The 14533-nt window shown below is 39.8% G+C and overlaps 1 protein-coding gene across 10 annotated transcripts in view; it reads left to right on the top strand.

The window, feature by feature from the left end:
* SPTAN1 (spectrin alpha, non-erythrocytic 1) overlaps positions 1-14533 on the top strand; it is a 52224-nt gene that overhangs the window by 13571 nt on the left and 24120 nt on the right. For 7 of the 10 annotated variants that reach the window (XM_030507123.1, XM_030507120.1, XM_030507124.1 and 4 more), the window contains exons 6-23: positions 561-694; positions 1355-1499; positions 1595-1749; positions 2991-3126; positions 3685-3786; positions 4530-4667; positions 5089-5199; positions 5657-5734; positions 5898-6053; positions 6402-6606; positions 6736-6917; positions 7731-7974; positions 8296-8418; positions 9194-9411; positions 10178-10270; positions 10632-10766; positions 11189-11337; positions 12592-12651. In XM_030507123.1, coding sequence (XP_030362983.1) covers positions 561-694; positions 1355-1499; positions 1595-1749; positions 2991-3126; positions 3685-3786; positions 4530-4667; positions 5089-5199; positions 5657-5734; positions 5898-6053; positions 6402-6606; positions 6736-6917; positions 7731-7974; positions 8296-8418; positions 9194-9411; positions 10178-10270; positions 10632-10766; positions 11189-11337; positions 12592-12651 — 2564 coding nt within the window. The remainder of the gene's footprint in view (positions 1-560; positions 695-1354; positions 1500-1594; positions 1750-2990; positions 3127-3684; positions 3787-4529; positions 4668-5088; positions 5200-5656; positions 5735-5897; positions 6054-6401; positions 6607-6735; positions 6918-7730; positions 7975-8295; positions 8419-9193; positions 9412-10177; positions 10271-10631; positions 10767-11188; positions 11338-12591; positions 12652-14533) is intronic. The other 3 variants (XM_030507126.1, XM_030507125.1, XM_030507121.1) reach the window with 1 other exon arrangement.

Genomic DNA, 14533 nt, shown 5'->3' with positions numbered 1-14533 from the left:
TAACACAATAAGCTTTGTCTGCAACTTCCTCTTTGTTCCCTCTGGTTTGGTAGCTGATCTTTAAGCTTTGCCCTACATGTGCCTAGATACTTGGCCATCTTAATGGTGGTCATTTGATTCACTTGTTCTTCTGCTGAACAGTTTTAACTGCCCCAGCTGAGAATGGTCCTGAAAAGTGGACAATAGTGATTAGTAAAAGAAATTGTATTTGGGGTTAAATGCGTTTTCCTTGGACAGCCAGGATTAATGTATCTTCTCTTCTGGTGTGTTACCTGGGCTTGATCAAGGATGGAGACAGTGCAGGAAGTACTGCATACCAGGAAAAAAAAGAGGTAGTGTTTACAGTTCTCTTCCTATTGACTAATTAGTACATAGGGAACTACTACAAGAGCATTGAATGTTTACACAGTGAGGGTTGAGGGAAGCTATTGAATTGAGTGATCATCTGTTATGAACAGTAATGATCAATTGATCTCTTGAAAACAGTGGTGTCTCAGGGTTTTGTCGATGATGTAAACCCACAGAACATGGGAAAAGAGCATTTTTCCTTTACTGACTAGGAACAACACCCTGAAGAGGAACTGATAAAGTCCAAACAGGATGAAGTAAATGCAAGCTGGCAGCGTCTCAAGGGGCTTGCCCTTCAGAGGCAAGGAAAACTCTTTGGGGCAGCTGAAGTTCAGCGCTTTAACAGGTATGGTTTTGGCTGCATCTGCTGAAGTGATGTAACATTTGTGTGGATGTTTAATGAGGCATTCAGCTCCGTCCAGTAGCATGAGAAGGGCTACTGTTGTCTGTTACGGTTTTGCTTTATTATTCCTTATGACTTGTTGAATGAGGACATTGTTGCTCTAGAATTGCCTTAGAATAGTCATTCTGATTTAGCTTTTCAACACTTGGCAGTTCTGCTTCCCTTTCCTCTGAGGGCTTTTCCCCCCAATTCTGTCCTAGATGAGCCTTAAAAGGGATGTTTTTTCTTGTCAGTTGGATGTCAGTCCAATTGCTCTTTGAGGTCTTTGAACAGTGTCTTGCTATCCTCATCCCTATCTGCAGCATTTTGAGATTTGCTGTAATTAAGTTGAAGGAGGGTCCAGAGTGGGAAATGGGCCTACTCGGTTATAGTGCTCAATAGTGCTCAGAATTCCTTGTTTGCATCTGGTGACACCATCTGAGGAATGGCTGCCAGTACACTTCAAGGGGGTTTGAGATTCTTAAAGTCCATATTTTCAACGGATGGTTGTGGTGTCTCATGGTTTCTATGCCAGTACTCCTGGCATATGTACAGGAAAACATCCTGCTTTCTTCCCTTTTCCGTACAAGATAGACTGTTTTCAATCTGTGCTTTGTTTTGAAGGGATGTGGATGAAACAATCAGCTGGATTAAGGAGAAAGGGCAGTTGATGGCCTCAGATGATTTTGGCAGAGACCTTGCCAGTGTGCAGGCGTTATTGCGTAAGCATGAAGGCCTGGAGAGAGATCTTGCAGCTCTTGAAGATAAGGTACCCATGCAAGATGCATTTTTACCTACAATTTATATGAAGTAACCTGCTTGTAAAAGGCTAGAAGCTTACTCACTGTCTGTGACCTGGTTTAGGTTAAGGCCCTTTGTGCAGAAGCTGACCGTCTGCAGCAGTCCCACCCAATAAATGCCTCTCAAATTCAAGTGAAGCGGGAGGAGCTGATTGCCAACTGGGAACAGATCCGAACTCTGGCAGCAGAGAGGCACGCTCGCCTTAATGACTCCTACAGGTAGGAACACTGTCATGCTGAAATGACCTTTCTTCCTCATTTAGATTTGACGGAGTGCTCTTGGGAAGAGAAGAAAGGGATGCCATTTCCAACATTTTGAGCTGATTCTGGTGTTTTCAGAAGCAGTTTTGTTCACCAAATTCCATTTTACAATAGTAAAAGAAATAGATGATAAATACTTAGAGTTTTTGGTCATTCTCTGGATGTAGATTAATTATGAAAACAGACACCTTGATGTTTTAGGATGTTTGATTCTTTTTTTATGCCCCCATCTGAGTTGGTGTCTGCCATTTGAAGTACGTTATCGGACTCTATTTTAGGTTTTGTGGCTTTGTTTTAATGCACGTTACAAATCTGTTCACTATGAAGTCGTGAAGATTAAAGTAGAGTATATTTTTTGATCTATTGTCCTAGGTGAAATCAAGTACCTGTTTCTGTGACAGTTGCTTTGTTGCTGTGGGATTTGTCTCCATCCAGTTTTGTTTCTATACAAGCCTGGCTGTCTGTGAAACGTAATCCTTTAGATCACTATTGAGAAGCCATACTAAAAACAAACTTAACCTAATACGGTGGTCACTTTCCATCCTGCTTGGTTTTGTTTTTCTGCTGTTTATTCCTTCCCATGATGCAAGATTTATGGTGGTGGAGACTCATATAATAATCATTTTTCCTTTGCCTTCCTTGTCATAATCTCTTCACGTCAATTAACAGCAAATGTAAAAGGGAAACAAACTGATCACTTTTGCTGATAAGCACGTGCCAAACAGCTTAAAGGCATGCTGAAAGGAATTTGAGAATACATTTGCTTGTTGTTTTAAGGCTGAGGCATGTGCAGTTGAAACTTTCTGTCAGCCTGCCCCCCACACTGTGTTATGGTTGTGACAGAAGCAGTCCGTGGGCTACCTTGAAACGCTCTGCTTGAGAACTACCTTTTGATTTCTGTTGTCTTCAACATACAGCCTTGTAGTCACGAATATTCCTTTTACTTTGATAAGTTATATGTAAAACATGTCTTTGAGAAATTGATTTTGAACCTACCTTTTTCCTGACTTTAAAAGGCTTCTTTTTTTGATTGAGAGCATATTTAGTTACTTAATATTCTGACTGTGTGTTGGTATTATCTTGTTTTGTTGCTACCTGAGGAACAGCTTTTTATGTTTGTAACCCCCTCCTGTGGGGTAAGGATGGAGAAACTCTGCAAACAAATTATTGCCAACCATTTTTCATTCTGCTTTCCTAAGGCTGCAGCGCTTTCTTGCGGACTTCCGAGACCTCACCAGCTGGGTGACTGAGATGAAGGCTCTGATAAATGCTGATGAACTTGCCAATGACGTAGCTGGAGCAGAAGCCCTTCTAGATAGACATCAGGAACACAAGGTACAATGATTATACAGCCAAATCCAGTCAGCAACCTTCAGCAGCTGATCTGTATGTCTGTCACAGTCTCTGAGTCAGAACTGCTGATGCTGTATCACCAGAATCCTTTGATCAGGCAACTAACACAGTATGAGATGGCTGTCCTGATTTAATGTTTTTACTTTGTTTCTCAATAGTAGATACACACTAATAAGTAAGTATCTAAGAATGCTTTTGATAATTATTTATAAAAAGTTAGACCTGATAGCAGTAATTTGGACTAATGACTGATTTAGTTCTCCATCACGAGGAATTGCTATAAGTAAGCAGAAAGAATGCAGCTTAAAACTAACCTTTAGTTTCATTTCAACACATGAATTTATTCTTATCTGCACTGTAAGGTAATACATTTCATTCTAGTTTTCATATTAAGTGTAATGTATTTAAAGATAGCTGAAGGTTTTTCATTCAGGTGTCCAGACAGTTGTCTCTGTGTTATTTTCAATAGCTGTTTCCGTATTCTGACACTATATTCCAAGATATATATTGGTAACAGCTTATTCATGTCCCCTTTCATAGGGAGAAATTGATGCCCATGAAGACAGCTTCAAATCTGCTGATGAGTCTGGCCAGGCTTTGCTTGCTGCTGGACACTATGCTTCTGATGAGGTTAAAGAAAAGGTAAGTTGAGAGTAAGAGCTCCTGGAGGAATTTTGTGTTTCTTCTACGTCCCTTAATTTAAAAGTGAATTTCTTGTTAAGATCGTAAGCTGCAAAGTATCATCCCTCTACATTATAGGGCTTTTTTCATGTATTTAAGTAATGTGCTTTTCATTCTCAAATTGACATCTTATGCCTATCTATTAGTTGGAAGTATTAAGACTATTAGTACTATCTGTTAGGAACTATTAATATATCTTTTCTCCAAAAGAAAAATGGGTTATCTGCTTATCTAGGTTTAGGAGTACTGTCAGAAGCTGCAGTAAATATTTAGTATTTCTAAATTTTGGGTTTCAAACTAATGGAGCCTCTCATGAAGTCTGCATATCGAGACACTGGTCAGTCAGTTGAAATGCTGTGAAAGCGGGCCAAAGAGATTTTGGAGGCTGAAAGAGTGGGATGGTTTGCTGAAGAGTTTGTCTTACAAATAGGTCTGGAGTCAAAATTAGTTGTCCATTAGATATCTTTCTGTAGATTTAATTTGGAAGAGGAGAGGTTTCTGACTGAAGTCAGAAGGCTGTAACCACTAATCAAGCTTGATAAACCTCACATCCTATGTGAGGATGATGATGTCAGTAACAGGAGGTCATTTTCAGTCGAGTGTTAAACCACTTTTTTAGAGTCACAACTTGATTTTACATTGTGATGGAAATGAACCAAACTGTTAAATAAAACTATTTTATATTCCTCTTCCCAATCCATTAGCTGACCATCCTCTCGGATGAAAGATCTGCCTTGTTAGAACTATGGGAGCTTCGCAGGCAACAGTACGAGCAGTGCATGGACCTGCAGCTTTTCTACAGAGATACTGAACAAGTTGACAACTGGATGAGCAAACAAGAAGTGAGTGCACATCTTTGAACTCTCCAGATGCAGTTGATTTTCATTTCAAGGCTGCGTCTGTAGACTTAAACAATTGGTATTTATGAGCGGCAGTGACTGCCACTAAACATGCACTAGGGAGCAGGGTGCTGTGCAGTTATTTATCTGACTGCCCAAGTTGCTACAATGACTCGTTTCCATCTAATGCTTAAATTATTAGTGGTGACAGTTTGGCTTGAGATTGCTTTTGATGTGTGTTAACTCTTGTAAAATGCTGGTTGAATAAGAAGCTAAAAATAATTATTCAGAACCTGTTAGAGGCATACAGAGAACACCATCCCAGTATATCATCCTTTACTTCTCAACATCACCATCCCTACCTGAGTTGACTTAGAGCAACTGAGCATGGAAACATAAAAATGTATTTGTTTCCTGACTTCAGGCATTTCTGCTGAATGAAGACCTTGGTGATTCTCTGGATAGTGTGGAAGCTCTTCTAAAGAAGCATGAAGACTTTGAGAAATCCCTAAGTGCCCAAGAGGAGAAAATCACAGTAAGACATTTACATTAGGTGATCACTAAATGGGCAAGAAATAAAACAAGTGAATTTGTTGACTGGGGAGGAGGCGCTGCTGGAGAATGACAGAGGATGGGGTTTGCTCTGCAGAATGATCCGCTGTTGTGTGGGATGTATTATCTCTAAGTTATGTGTAGTGTCTCTAAAATGGAAAATGGTGGAAAAGACAGGATAGGGCTTGACTGCTGCCTCGGAGAGCTGAGTAACCCAGTGCTTGCATATCATGCCAGCACACGTGTGGATGGAGATCTGTCAAAATCCGCACTCTTCCACATGTAAGGTGATGGTACACATACAGAAGGGTGTAACAATGCTATCTTAATGGGGTTTTGTTAGTTTTACTGTGATAAACCTTTGAGAATTAATCTACTAACTAATCTTGCACTAACAATTTCTATTACACCAAGTAAATGGAAACCCATTTTCTCTTTAGGCCTTAGACGAGTTTGCTACTAAATTGATTCAGAACAACCATTATGCCATGGATGATGTTGCTACACGCAGAGATGCTGTAAGTATCTAAACCAGATTTGGATGGTAGACTTCAGATCATGGTTTTCTTTATTATTCTAAATGGTATGACTGCAGTAGAGCAGAACTCTCTCCAAAGCACAATACAGTGGTGGTTCTTACAAGCTTGAAGGATTTAAAAACCTTTAAACCTTCTGTTTCAGCTGCTGAGCCGCCGAAATGCCCTTCATGAAAGAGCCATGTACCGCCGTGCTCAGCTGGCAGATTCCTTCCATCTGCAGCAGTTTTTCCGAGACTCTGATGAGCTGAAGAGTTGGGTTAATGAAAAAATGAAAACTGCAACAGATGAGGCATACAAGGTAAACACAGAGACGAATGTTAGAGTCATTTTAAGGCGATACCAGGCTTAATGTAATCAGCCTAATGATGTGAAGCACTGTCAGCCAAAATGCTGCTGATAGTAGGCAGTATTAATGGCAGCAAGAGGAGCTGTGATTTCTCCCTGACCCAAGGGAGATTTTCCCATCATGCTGTAATCATGCTTATTGAACAGTTTAAGTGTTCTGATTTAGGCATATTTTTGGCACCAAATCCTCTGGCAATTATCTTGGCATGTATATGAATGTACTCCTAATTTTAAAAATTCTTCAGAGACTTACAGATACTAATTTTGGGCTGAAAGGTTCTTTTTCTTTCTTCATCTGTAGGATCCATCAAACTTGCAAGGTAAAGTTCAGAAACATCAGGCTTTTGAAGCAGAGCTTTCTGCTAATCAGAGTCGTATCGATGCGCTGGAGAAGGCTGGTCAGAAGTTGATAGATGTCAATCACTACGCATCTGATGAAGTGGCAGCTCGCATGAATGAAGTCATCAGCTTGTGGAAGAAACTTCTGGAGGCCACTGAACTCAAAGGTACAGCTTGCTCAGAAGAATATGGCTAATTCTTTTCTAGGGAGTTTAGCTGGGAGAAGACAGGAAGGGAGTTAAATGAAGTGGAAACCTTAAGTCATTTTTTTCCTCTTGCCATTCTGTCTCGGTCAGGTATAAAGCTGCGTGAAGCCAATCAACAGCAGCAGTTTAATCGCAATGTGGAAGACATTGAGCTGTGGCTGTATGAAGTAGAGGGACACTTGGCTTCTGATGATTATGGAAAAGATCTTACTAATGTGCAGAATCTTCAGAAGAAACATGCTCTGCTAGAGGCAGATGTTGCTGCCCATCAGGTAGGGGAAACCATTCTTCTTCCTGCCCTTTCAGATCTGCTCACTCAGAAGTATTCACTCCAGAGACCTTAGCAGGTCTGTATAGTCATATTTTTTGTAGCTTTGGGGTTTACAGTTTGTTTATCAGAAATAATTTTGAACTGAAACATAAATCATATGTCTCCAAGGACAATATCTTCGTGACTTCGACAAAAATAAGCTTTTGAAAAAGGAAAATGATTCCATACTGTGAGCTGCTGACAGCATAGCGTTGTTTTGTGCTGTGAATACCAGCTTAAAATGATGTGCTGTGCTTTGCGTAGGAAATAATTCTCCCTTAGACTCTCCATTTGCAAACAGCATATTCTTGTTCAGTTTGTTTTCCTGTAGCTCTAAGAAATGGAAGGGGAGGGAGAACAGATCAGTTTTCAAATATAGCACTTTACAGCAAATGGTTCCTTCATTTGCAGGTGATCTTTAGGGGAATTAAATCCATAGCAAGAAAATCAACAAAATCTGGCTTTCCACAGCTGGAATTACTAACAATTGCTAACAATTGAAAAATGGTTTGTGTAGAGTAGCACATCTGTAAGGTTAATGTAACTTCAAGAATCTTTATTTTATGAAATTGGCAGATTAAAACCAATTGCATTTACATAAGATATTGAATATTATCCAGGGTATAATTATCACCAAAATGATTGCGCTAGCAGCGTACAGCTGAAGTTCTCTTCTTCTGTCGCAAGATAACTTACTAAGACTTGAAAATGTTTGCAGTTGCTGCAGCCATTTTAGAGAAATCCTGACATAATGCTATTGCTGGGTTAATTTTAGGATCGTATAGATGGCATTACCATCCAGGCACGCCAGTTCCAGGATGCTGGCCACTTTGATGCTGACAATATCAAGAAGAAACAAGAAGCTTTAGTAGCTCGTTATGAAGCTCTGAAGGATCCTATGGTAGCTCGAAAGCAGAAACTTGCAGATTCTCTTCGCCTGCAACAGCTCTTCCGTGACATTGAGGATGAAGAGACCTGGATTAGGGAAAAAGAACCTATTGCAGCTTCAACAAACCGAGGTTGGTCCATCCTGGTATCTCTAGAATTAATGTCAGAATTGCTCTGTTATAATCTTGTCTCTTTATGGAAGACTCCCTGGAAATTTCTGGAATGTTTAGTGTAATTACCATTGTCTGGAGTTCCATATTTGCCATCACCCATAGTTCTTTAACTGTTACGTTACTTCTACAATTCCAATAGGTAACAGTTTTCATTGTGCTCTGTCTTCATTGTGATAGTATTTACTCGGCAAGTTGTCTAACACTCGTTGCAGCTGCCTTGAAATTTTTGTTTAGTTTCATGATCCTGAATGAGCTGATGAACTATTTTCTGTGTTTCAGGCAAAGACTTAATTGGTGTCCAGAATCTGCTAAAGAAGCACCAGGCTTTGCAGGCAGAAATTGCAGGCCATGAGCCCCGCATTAAAGCAGTCACACAGAAAGGAAATGCTATGGTTGAAGAGGGTATGTCGCGATGGTTTTAACTCCTCCTCTTTCAGAAATCCAAAAGTCTTTATGCTGGACTTTGGTCCTGTACAGTTAAGGATCACTGCCTGTTTTTATCCAGATATTTGCTGGCAGGATGAACTTCTGGTCATTCTTCAACCTGAAAATAGATTCCTTGATGGGAACCTGTCATGATTTTCACAGATGTCCATCTTGTGACAGGCACATATGACCCCTGTGTTCAACACCTTTGTGCCTATGATACTTAGTCTCCATTTTAAATCTATTAAAGGCTTGTATCAGAGATACATAATCATGATGTGAGACAGAATCCTTCACAAAGACAGTAAGAGTTACTCCTGCTTTTAAATAAGCAGGCATCTTTATTTCTGAGTGTTCTTAACACCAGAATACTCAAAAAAAAAACAACAACCCTCCCTGATTCCAGGATTCAGAATGCAATTCTGAAATAAGATTTGTGTGCTGCCAAAACTCTGCCTCTGGAAAAAGGTGACCTTTTGTGTTGTATCGCTGAGAAGAACTATTGTAATGTGGCTTGTTTGGTTCAGAATGATTCAAATGTTCCTAGTACAGCTTGATTGACAGGTACAGTGTTTTCCAGTCTAAAGTGAAAGGACAAGCTGAGTTGTGCTTTCATTATTCTAGGCAGAATAGGCTATGTAGGTTTAAATGGGTCTAATATCTGTGACTTCCAAGAAGTACAGGTAGTCTTTTAGTGTGTACTATTTATGTCTCCATAATTCCTTCAGTTCCCTCTCCTTCTGTTACGTAGGGCATTTTGCAGCCGAGGATGTGAAAATCAAACTGAATGAACTAAACCAAAAGTGGGACTCTCTGAAAGCTAAAGCATCTCAGCGTCGACAAGACCTAGAGGATTCCCTGCAAGCTCAGCAGTACTTTGCTGATGCTAATGAGGCAGAATCCTGGATGAGGGAAAAGGAGCCCATTGTAGGCAGTACAGACTATGGAAAAGATGAAGACTCTGCTGAGGTATTTGAGATTATTGTTTGAATCTATTTTGCATAAACACAATGAGGATTTGTCCAATGGTAAAAATAAAATAGAGCTCTGCTGATTTCGGGATTCAAACCAAAAATGGCAGAAAACTCCTGCATCAAGCTGAATTTTGGCTCTGAATCAAAAGATGACAGTTTTCCCTGTGTTTTAGTTGTTATTGCACATGAAATTTTGCTGTTCAGTATATTAAATCAATTGTGAGGAAACTTTACATTCACTTTGCATCCACTCTTCTATAGGGTGCTTTTTTTTTTTGCTTGTTTTTGGTAAAATATAATGAGACTAATATCAGCAAATTCCTCATGTGATGTTGTGTTTCAGCATGAGTCTGGTTTTTAGTAGTTCATTGCTCTGGAAGTAATTTTTTGTCTAGAGCTATTTTACTAGTACCATTCTGCAGTCAAACACGACATCCCAGACACTGCTGGCTGACATTTCATCAAAACGAAGTGCAGTTTAAAGGCATACTTTCAAACTTCACACTATTTCCAGTGTGATATGTGGTATTCCTGGTCAGAACAAAAGAATGTTTCTGAGATAAGGTGTAGAGCAAAAGCACCACAAGCATTTGGAGCACTATCTAGCCTGTGAATAAATAGAAGTGGTTATTCTCATGAGAGTCACAAGACTGGCAGCTCTGAAAAACCCACATTCTCTGTGTATGGAGCCAAAGTATATATTTTAAGCAGAGTGGTATTTGTAAAATGGTGTACATGTTGTTTTTGTCGTTCACTTTCAGGCTCTTCTGAAGAAACATGAAGCTTTGATGTCTGATCTTTCTGCTTACGGCAGTAGCATACAGGCGTTAAGGGAACAGGCCCAGTCATGCAGGGTAAGGAAAGATGCTAATCATGTTGCTAAAATTCTTGGGTCAGCAAAAGGTAAAGACAAAGCCTAATAACAGTTGTTGGTTTTGAGAACCTATTGCAGACTGTACTTGATTTTCTCAAAAGAATTAGTGGTCTGTTTTTATAATTGTAACAGACAGCTGTGTTGCTTTGGAAGAAGACAGTGTAATGTGGTGATTTTCAAGGTTTGAGCCCAGACAGCACCTCAGCTAAGTCTATCTGCATTTGTTTCAACAAGAATAATTTTAAGGCATTACAGTAGCTTTAAGTAAGGCTGTTAGGACAACTACATTGATTGTAATAAACATGGAACAACTCATTTTTCTTGTGCTCCTTCTTTGTTAGCAACAAGTTGCTCCCACAGATGATGAAACTGGAAAAGAGCTTGTTCTGGCACTCTATGATTACCAAGAGAAGAGTCCCCGGGAGGTGACTATGAAAAAGGGAGATATCCTCACCTTACTCAACAGCACCAACAAGGTACACTTTTGCCTTCTGGTATTCAGTGAGCTGCTTGGCTCACTTGGGGTTGTGTGTTCTGTGGAGCGTGTTTTGGGGTTCTTTTGGGTTTGTCTTATTAAAAAGAACATTCAAAGAAGTTAAAGAATTTGCATGTTTAGTCTCTGCTCCCTTTCAGCACCTTAGCATACTTCTTCAGCTCATTCTCATGACTCCTCTATAGCTTCCAAGTCAGATAAACAACGTCTGCTCTAGGGCATGCATCTATCAGAAAACTTATTTTCCTACTGTTGAGGAATTTTTGACCAAACACAAGAGGAGACATGAAAGTAACACCTGCATGTCTTCAAGAAACTGTTTGTTTGAAATGATCTCCATAAAAAGAGCAAACTATTGGGAGCATCACTGGTTTAGTGGTCGTTTTGGGTTTTTTTAATTTCCAGGACTGGTGGAAGGTGGAAGTTAATGACCGTCAGGGATTTGTACCAGCTGCCTATGTGAAAAAGCTGGATCCTGCCCAGTCTGCATCCCGAGAGAATCTCCTGGAAGAGCAGGGCAGCATAGCATTGCGACAGGAGCAAATTGACAACCAGTAAGATCTAACTGATGAGATATGACACCTGTTCAGCATTTGCTGGCTTGGCCTTTGCCTCGCATATGCCAGAAGCTGAGGTTGCTGCCTCTTACACTAGGGAGTAATTAATTGGAGCAAAACAAGGGGCTCCTTTGCCAGGGCACCATATTCAGTCATTTTATTCTTATTCTAAATTTTCTTGTTGCTTTTCCCATTTTTTAACTGTAAAACTCATGACACTAGAGCTCAACTTGCTGTCTGACTTCAGTATTTTGTGTTCCTTTTGTTGTACTTAACAACTTAAACTTGTTTGTGAGTTATATCTGTCCTAAGCAGCTCTCGTATTTGTAAATGTCACTTCTTAATGTTTGATCTGTTTTGAAAAGCTTTCTTAAATTTGGTTTCATGAAGTACAGTACCCTCCCTATACAGGGCTGCCTCTGGAGGTGACCTCCTCAGGAGCTGTGACTTCTTTGGTGCTAGCTTGTTACTTGTGTTCCTGAAATGTTGTGCCATTACGGGCTAAAAAGTGTCCCCCTCCTTTTTGAGGAACATGCCATTGCAAATAGGGAAAACTGTGTGGCTGCTTGGTAATGCCCTCCTAAAGCGCATGGTAGTTAGAGATTAGTACAAGCAAGGGCTGTGGGTGATAGCTGTGAGCTACTGGCTCATCTTATCAAGCCACTTGGAAGCCAAAGCTGAAAGTTTTACACATACTCCCATCTGTTTGCACTGCTATGCTGTCATTCTACGTGAGAATTTCTTCCCACTTACTTGTTTTGAGTCACCAGTTATTACAGTGACATACAATAATAACTACCTTTAACTCTAGAATTAAAAAGAAAAAAGCTTGTACCAATGAGAAGAAAGGATGCTGGAAAACTGACACATTACTCAAGATTTTAATAATGTGTAGTTTTCTCTATGGATTTTCATTCTGCCTTTAAGAACTACAACAGGGTTTCCTTATTTTAGAGCCAAGGAGAGGGGGCCACTCTTTTAGTCTACAACCACATGGCACAATGGTCAGGAAATGAGGAGACCTTATAGAGAGAGTTGCACTGTACTGCTGAGGTTTCCTTATGTGAATTGTACTCCTGGTCTGATTTGCTTTGTTTGCTTCTGAATGACACCTAATTTTCTCCATTTAAATGTGAACTCTTAACCATCTCCTACCACAGACAACCCATGGATGGAGCTGCTGCTTTCATTATTTTTGTTAATCTGACTAATTTTTTGCATGCATTTGCTGTGCTCCCTCTGTCTGTGCAGGACTCTTATAACTAAGGAAGTCGGCAGTGTATCTCTGCGTATGAAACAGGTCGAAGAACTGTGAGTAGGATTAGCCCTTTCTAAACCATGCTGTCTCCATACTGTCACTGTTCATTTTCTCTCTGTTCATTTGTTTCTTTGGGAAAGCTGCTCCACAGAGACATGAAGGAAGCAATTTCTGTCATGTGAATTGTTTTTAGTGTAGATGAGTGTCATGGTACATGTTTCATGTGTTCTTTATAGCCAGCCACCCAGCCAGCTGCTTATCTTGTTGGTCACCTCTGTGCTGCTAAATGGGTTGATGTTGTTTTCCATTATGCTGATTTTGCTTACCAAATGAGGCTTTGGTGGTATCTGGACTGTTCTCTTTAAAAAAACCATCTCTTTTCTGAGGTGCAGACAGAAGTATTAGTTTGTTTATATATATAATATATATACATAAAGTGTTTCATCACGTATGAATATATTAGAGCTTGGAAAGGGCAGAGTTATCCTAGTTTATTGTATAAAGTAACATTCATGCTGAGTAATCCAAGAGCATTAGTTTGTTTATATAGGATGATTGGGTTTTATTATAACAGTAATTTAATTTTCAAACTTGTGCTCATGTTTCCTGGAAAAATACCAAGTTTGTGTTATGAGTCTTGGAAGTTGCTGGGAGATCCAAAGCAGTAGTGTTCATCGGCTGTGCCTGGCAGCCTTTTCATAGGGAATGTGTTTCTTGAGAATCAGAAGGGAAAGTATTATGTTAATCTCTGAAGTTGTTGCAAAGCAGCTTTGAGGTAAGGTGAGCTCCTAAAGGAATTTTGCCCCAGATCCTCTATGAGCTTCACAAGTATTTAATACCTAAAATTGTATGCTGAGGCAAACATCTGCAGTTGGGGCAGGCTTCAAAACAGGGTTTTCCTCAAGTCAGGAGGAACCTGACTTGAGGAATTAGGTTATTCAAACCTAATACGAAAGATTCTTAGTTCTTTTCTATCTGGTCTTAAACCAGGGTGGACAGGAGACCACAAAGCCTCTGTTTCCATGGAAAGACTTAGAGTTGATGAGTTTTATGTGTAGACCTTACAGCCCAGAGTATCAAGGATTTTCTTCAACAGACTTTGTCGTCTCTGAGTTTCTGGTTAGGAAAATGCTACATCATTGAACTCTTCAAGCTGGGAAGTGTAATTCCTCAATGTTTGCCTGTGTGCTCCAAGGTGGGAAATGAAAACATTGTAGGGCTGCCCTTTCCCCACTTGAGACTCCTGCAGGTATCTCAGCAGTGTCTTCCATTATTTGATGTAATAACATCAAAATGAATATCTTCATGCCTTAATGATGAGAATCAATTGCTGCTGTTGATCACTGTAGTAGACCAATGTGAAATCTGATGGAGGATATAAAAACCCATCCAGATGCAGCTAGAATATCTCGTCTTCCAGAAGACTTAAAATAGGGTAACAGTAAGAATAGGTGTTAAGGGTGTGGCTTTTCTGAATGCAGGTTCTTTAAAAACAAGCATTATGCATTGCTGAAGAGATCTGTAATTCAGTACCAATGACTAAAGCTTCTGTTGGCTTTTATTCAGCAACAGCTGGGGAAAGGCCTTGTAGGATCCTCTGTGTTTAGTTGGTTGCCAGGAATCAAATAGGAGTCGTTGGTTTTCTTGTGGTTTTAAAACATTGACTGGTCTTTTAAGGTTTATTTGCCTGTTCAAGCCAATTTAAACATTTTAGAGGTTTTACTTTGCAGTTATTATAATGTAAATGAGGAGTAATTTCACTGATGATGTTGGGAATTCCACAGGTATAAAAACAGTGTGTGTGAAATGAGTTTCATGGTTTTCCCAGTTTAATATAGTTGTGTTAAAAAAACAACCAACCACCTTTTCTAAAATATTCAGCAGCTTTTGCAATGAATAATTGCAGAGGCTAGGTGAAACATTTATGTCCAAAAG

Source organism: Strigops habroptila, chromosome 15 (assembly GCF_004027225.2).
Source record: "Strigops habroptila isolate Jane chromosome 15, bStrHab1.2.pri, whole genome shotgun sequence".
NCBI classification, from domain to species: Eukaryota; Metazoa; Chordata; class Aves; order Psittaciformes; family Psittacidae; genus Strigops; species Strigops habroptila.
Note: the sequence above shows the minus strand (reverse complement) of the source record. Positions and strands in the feature narration are given on the sequence as shown.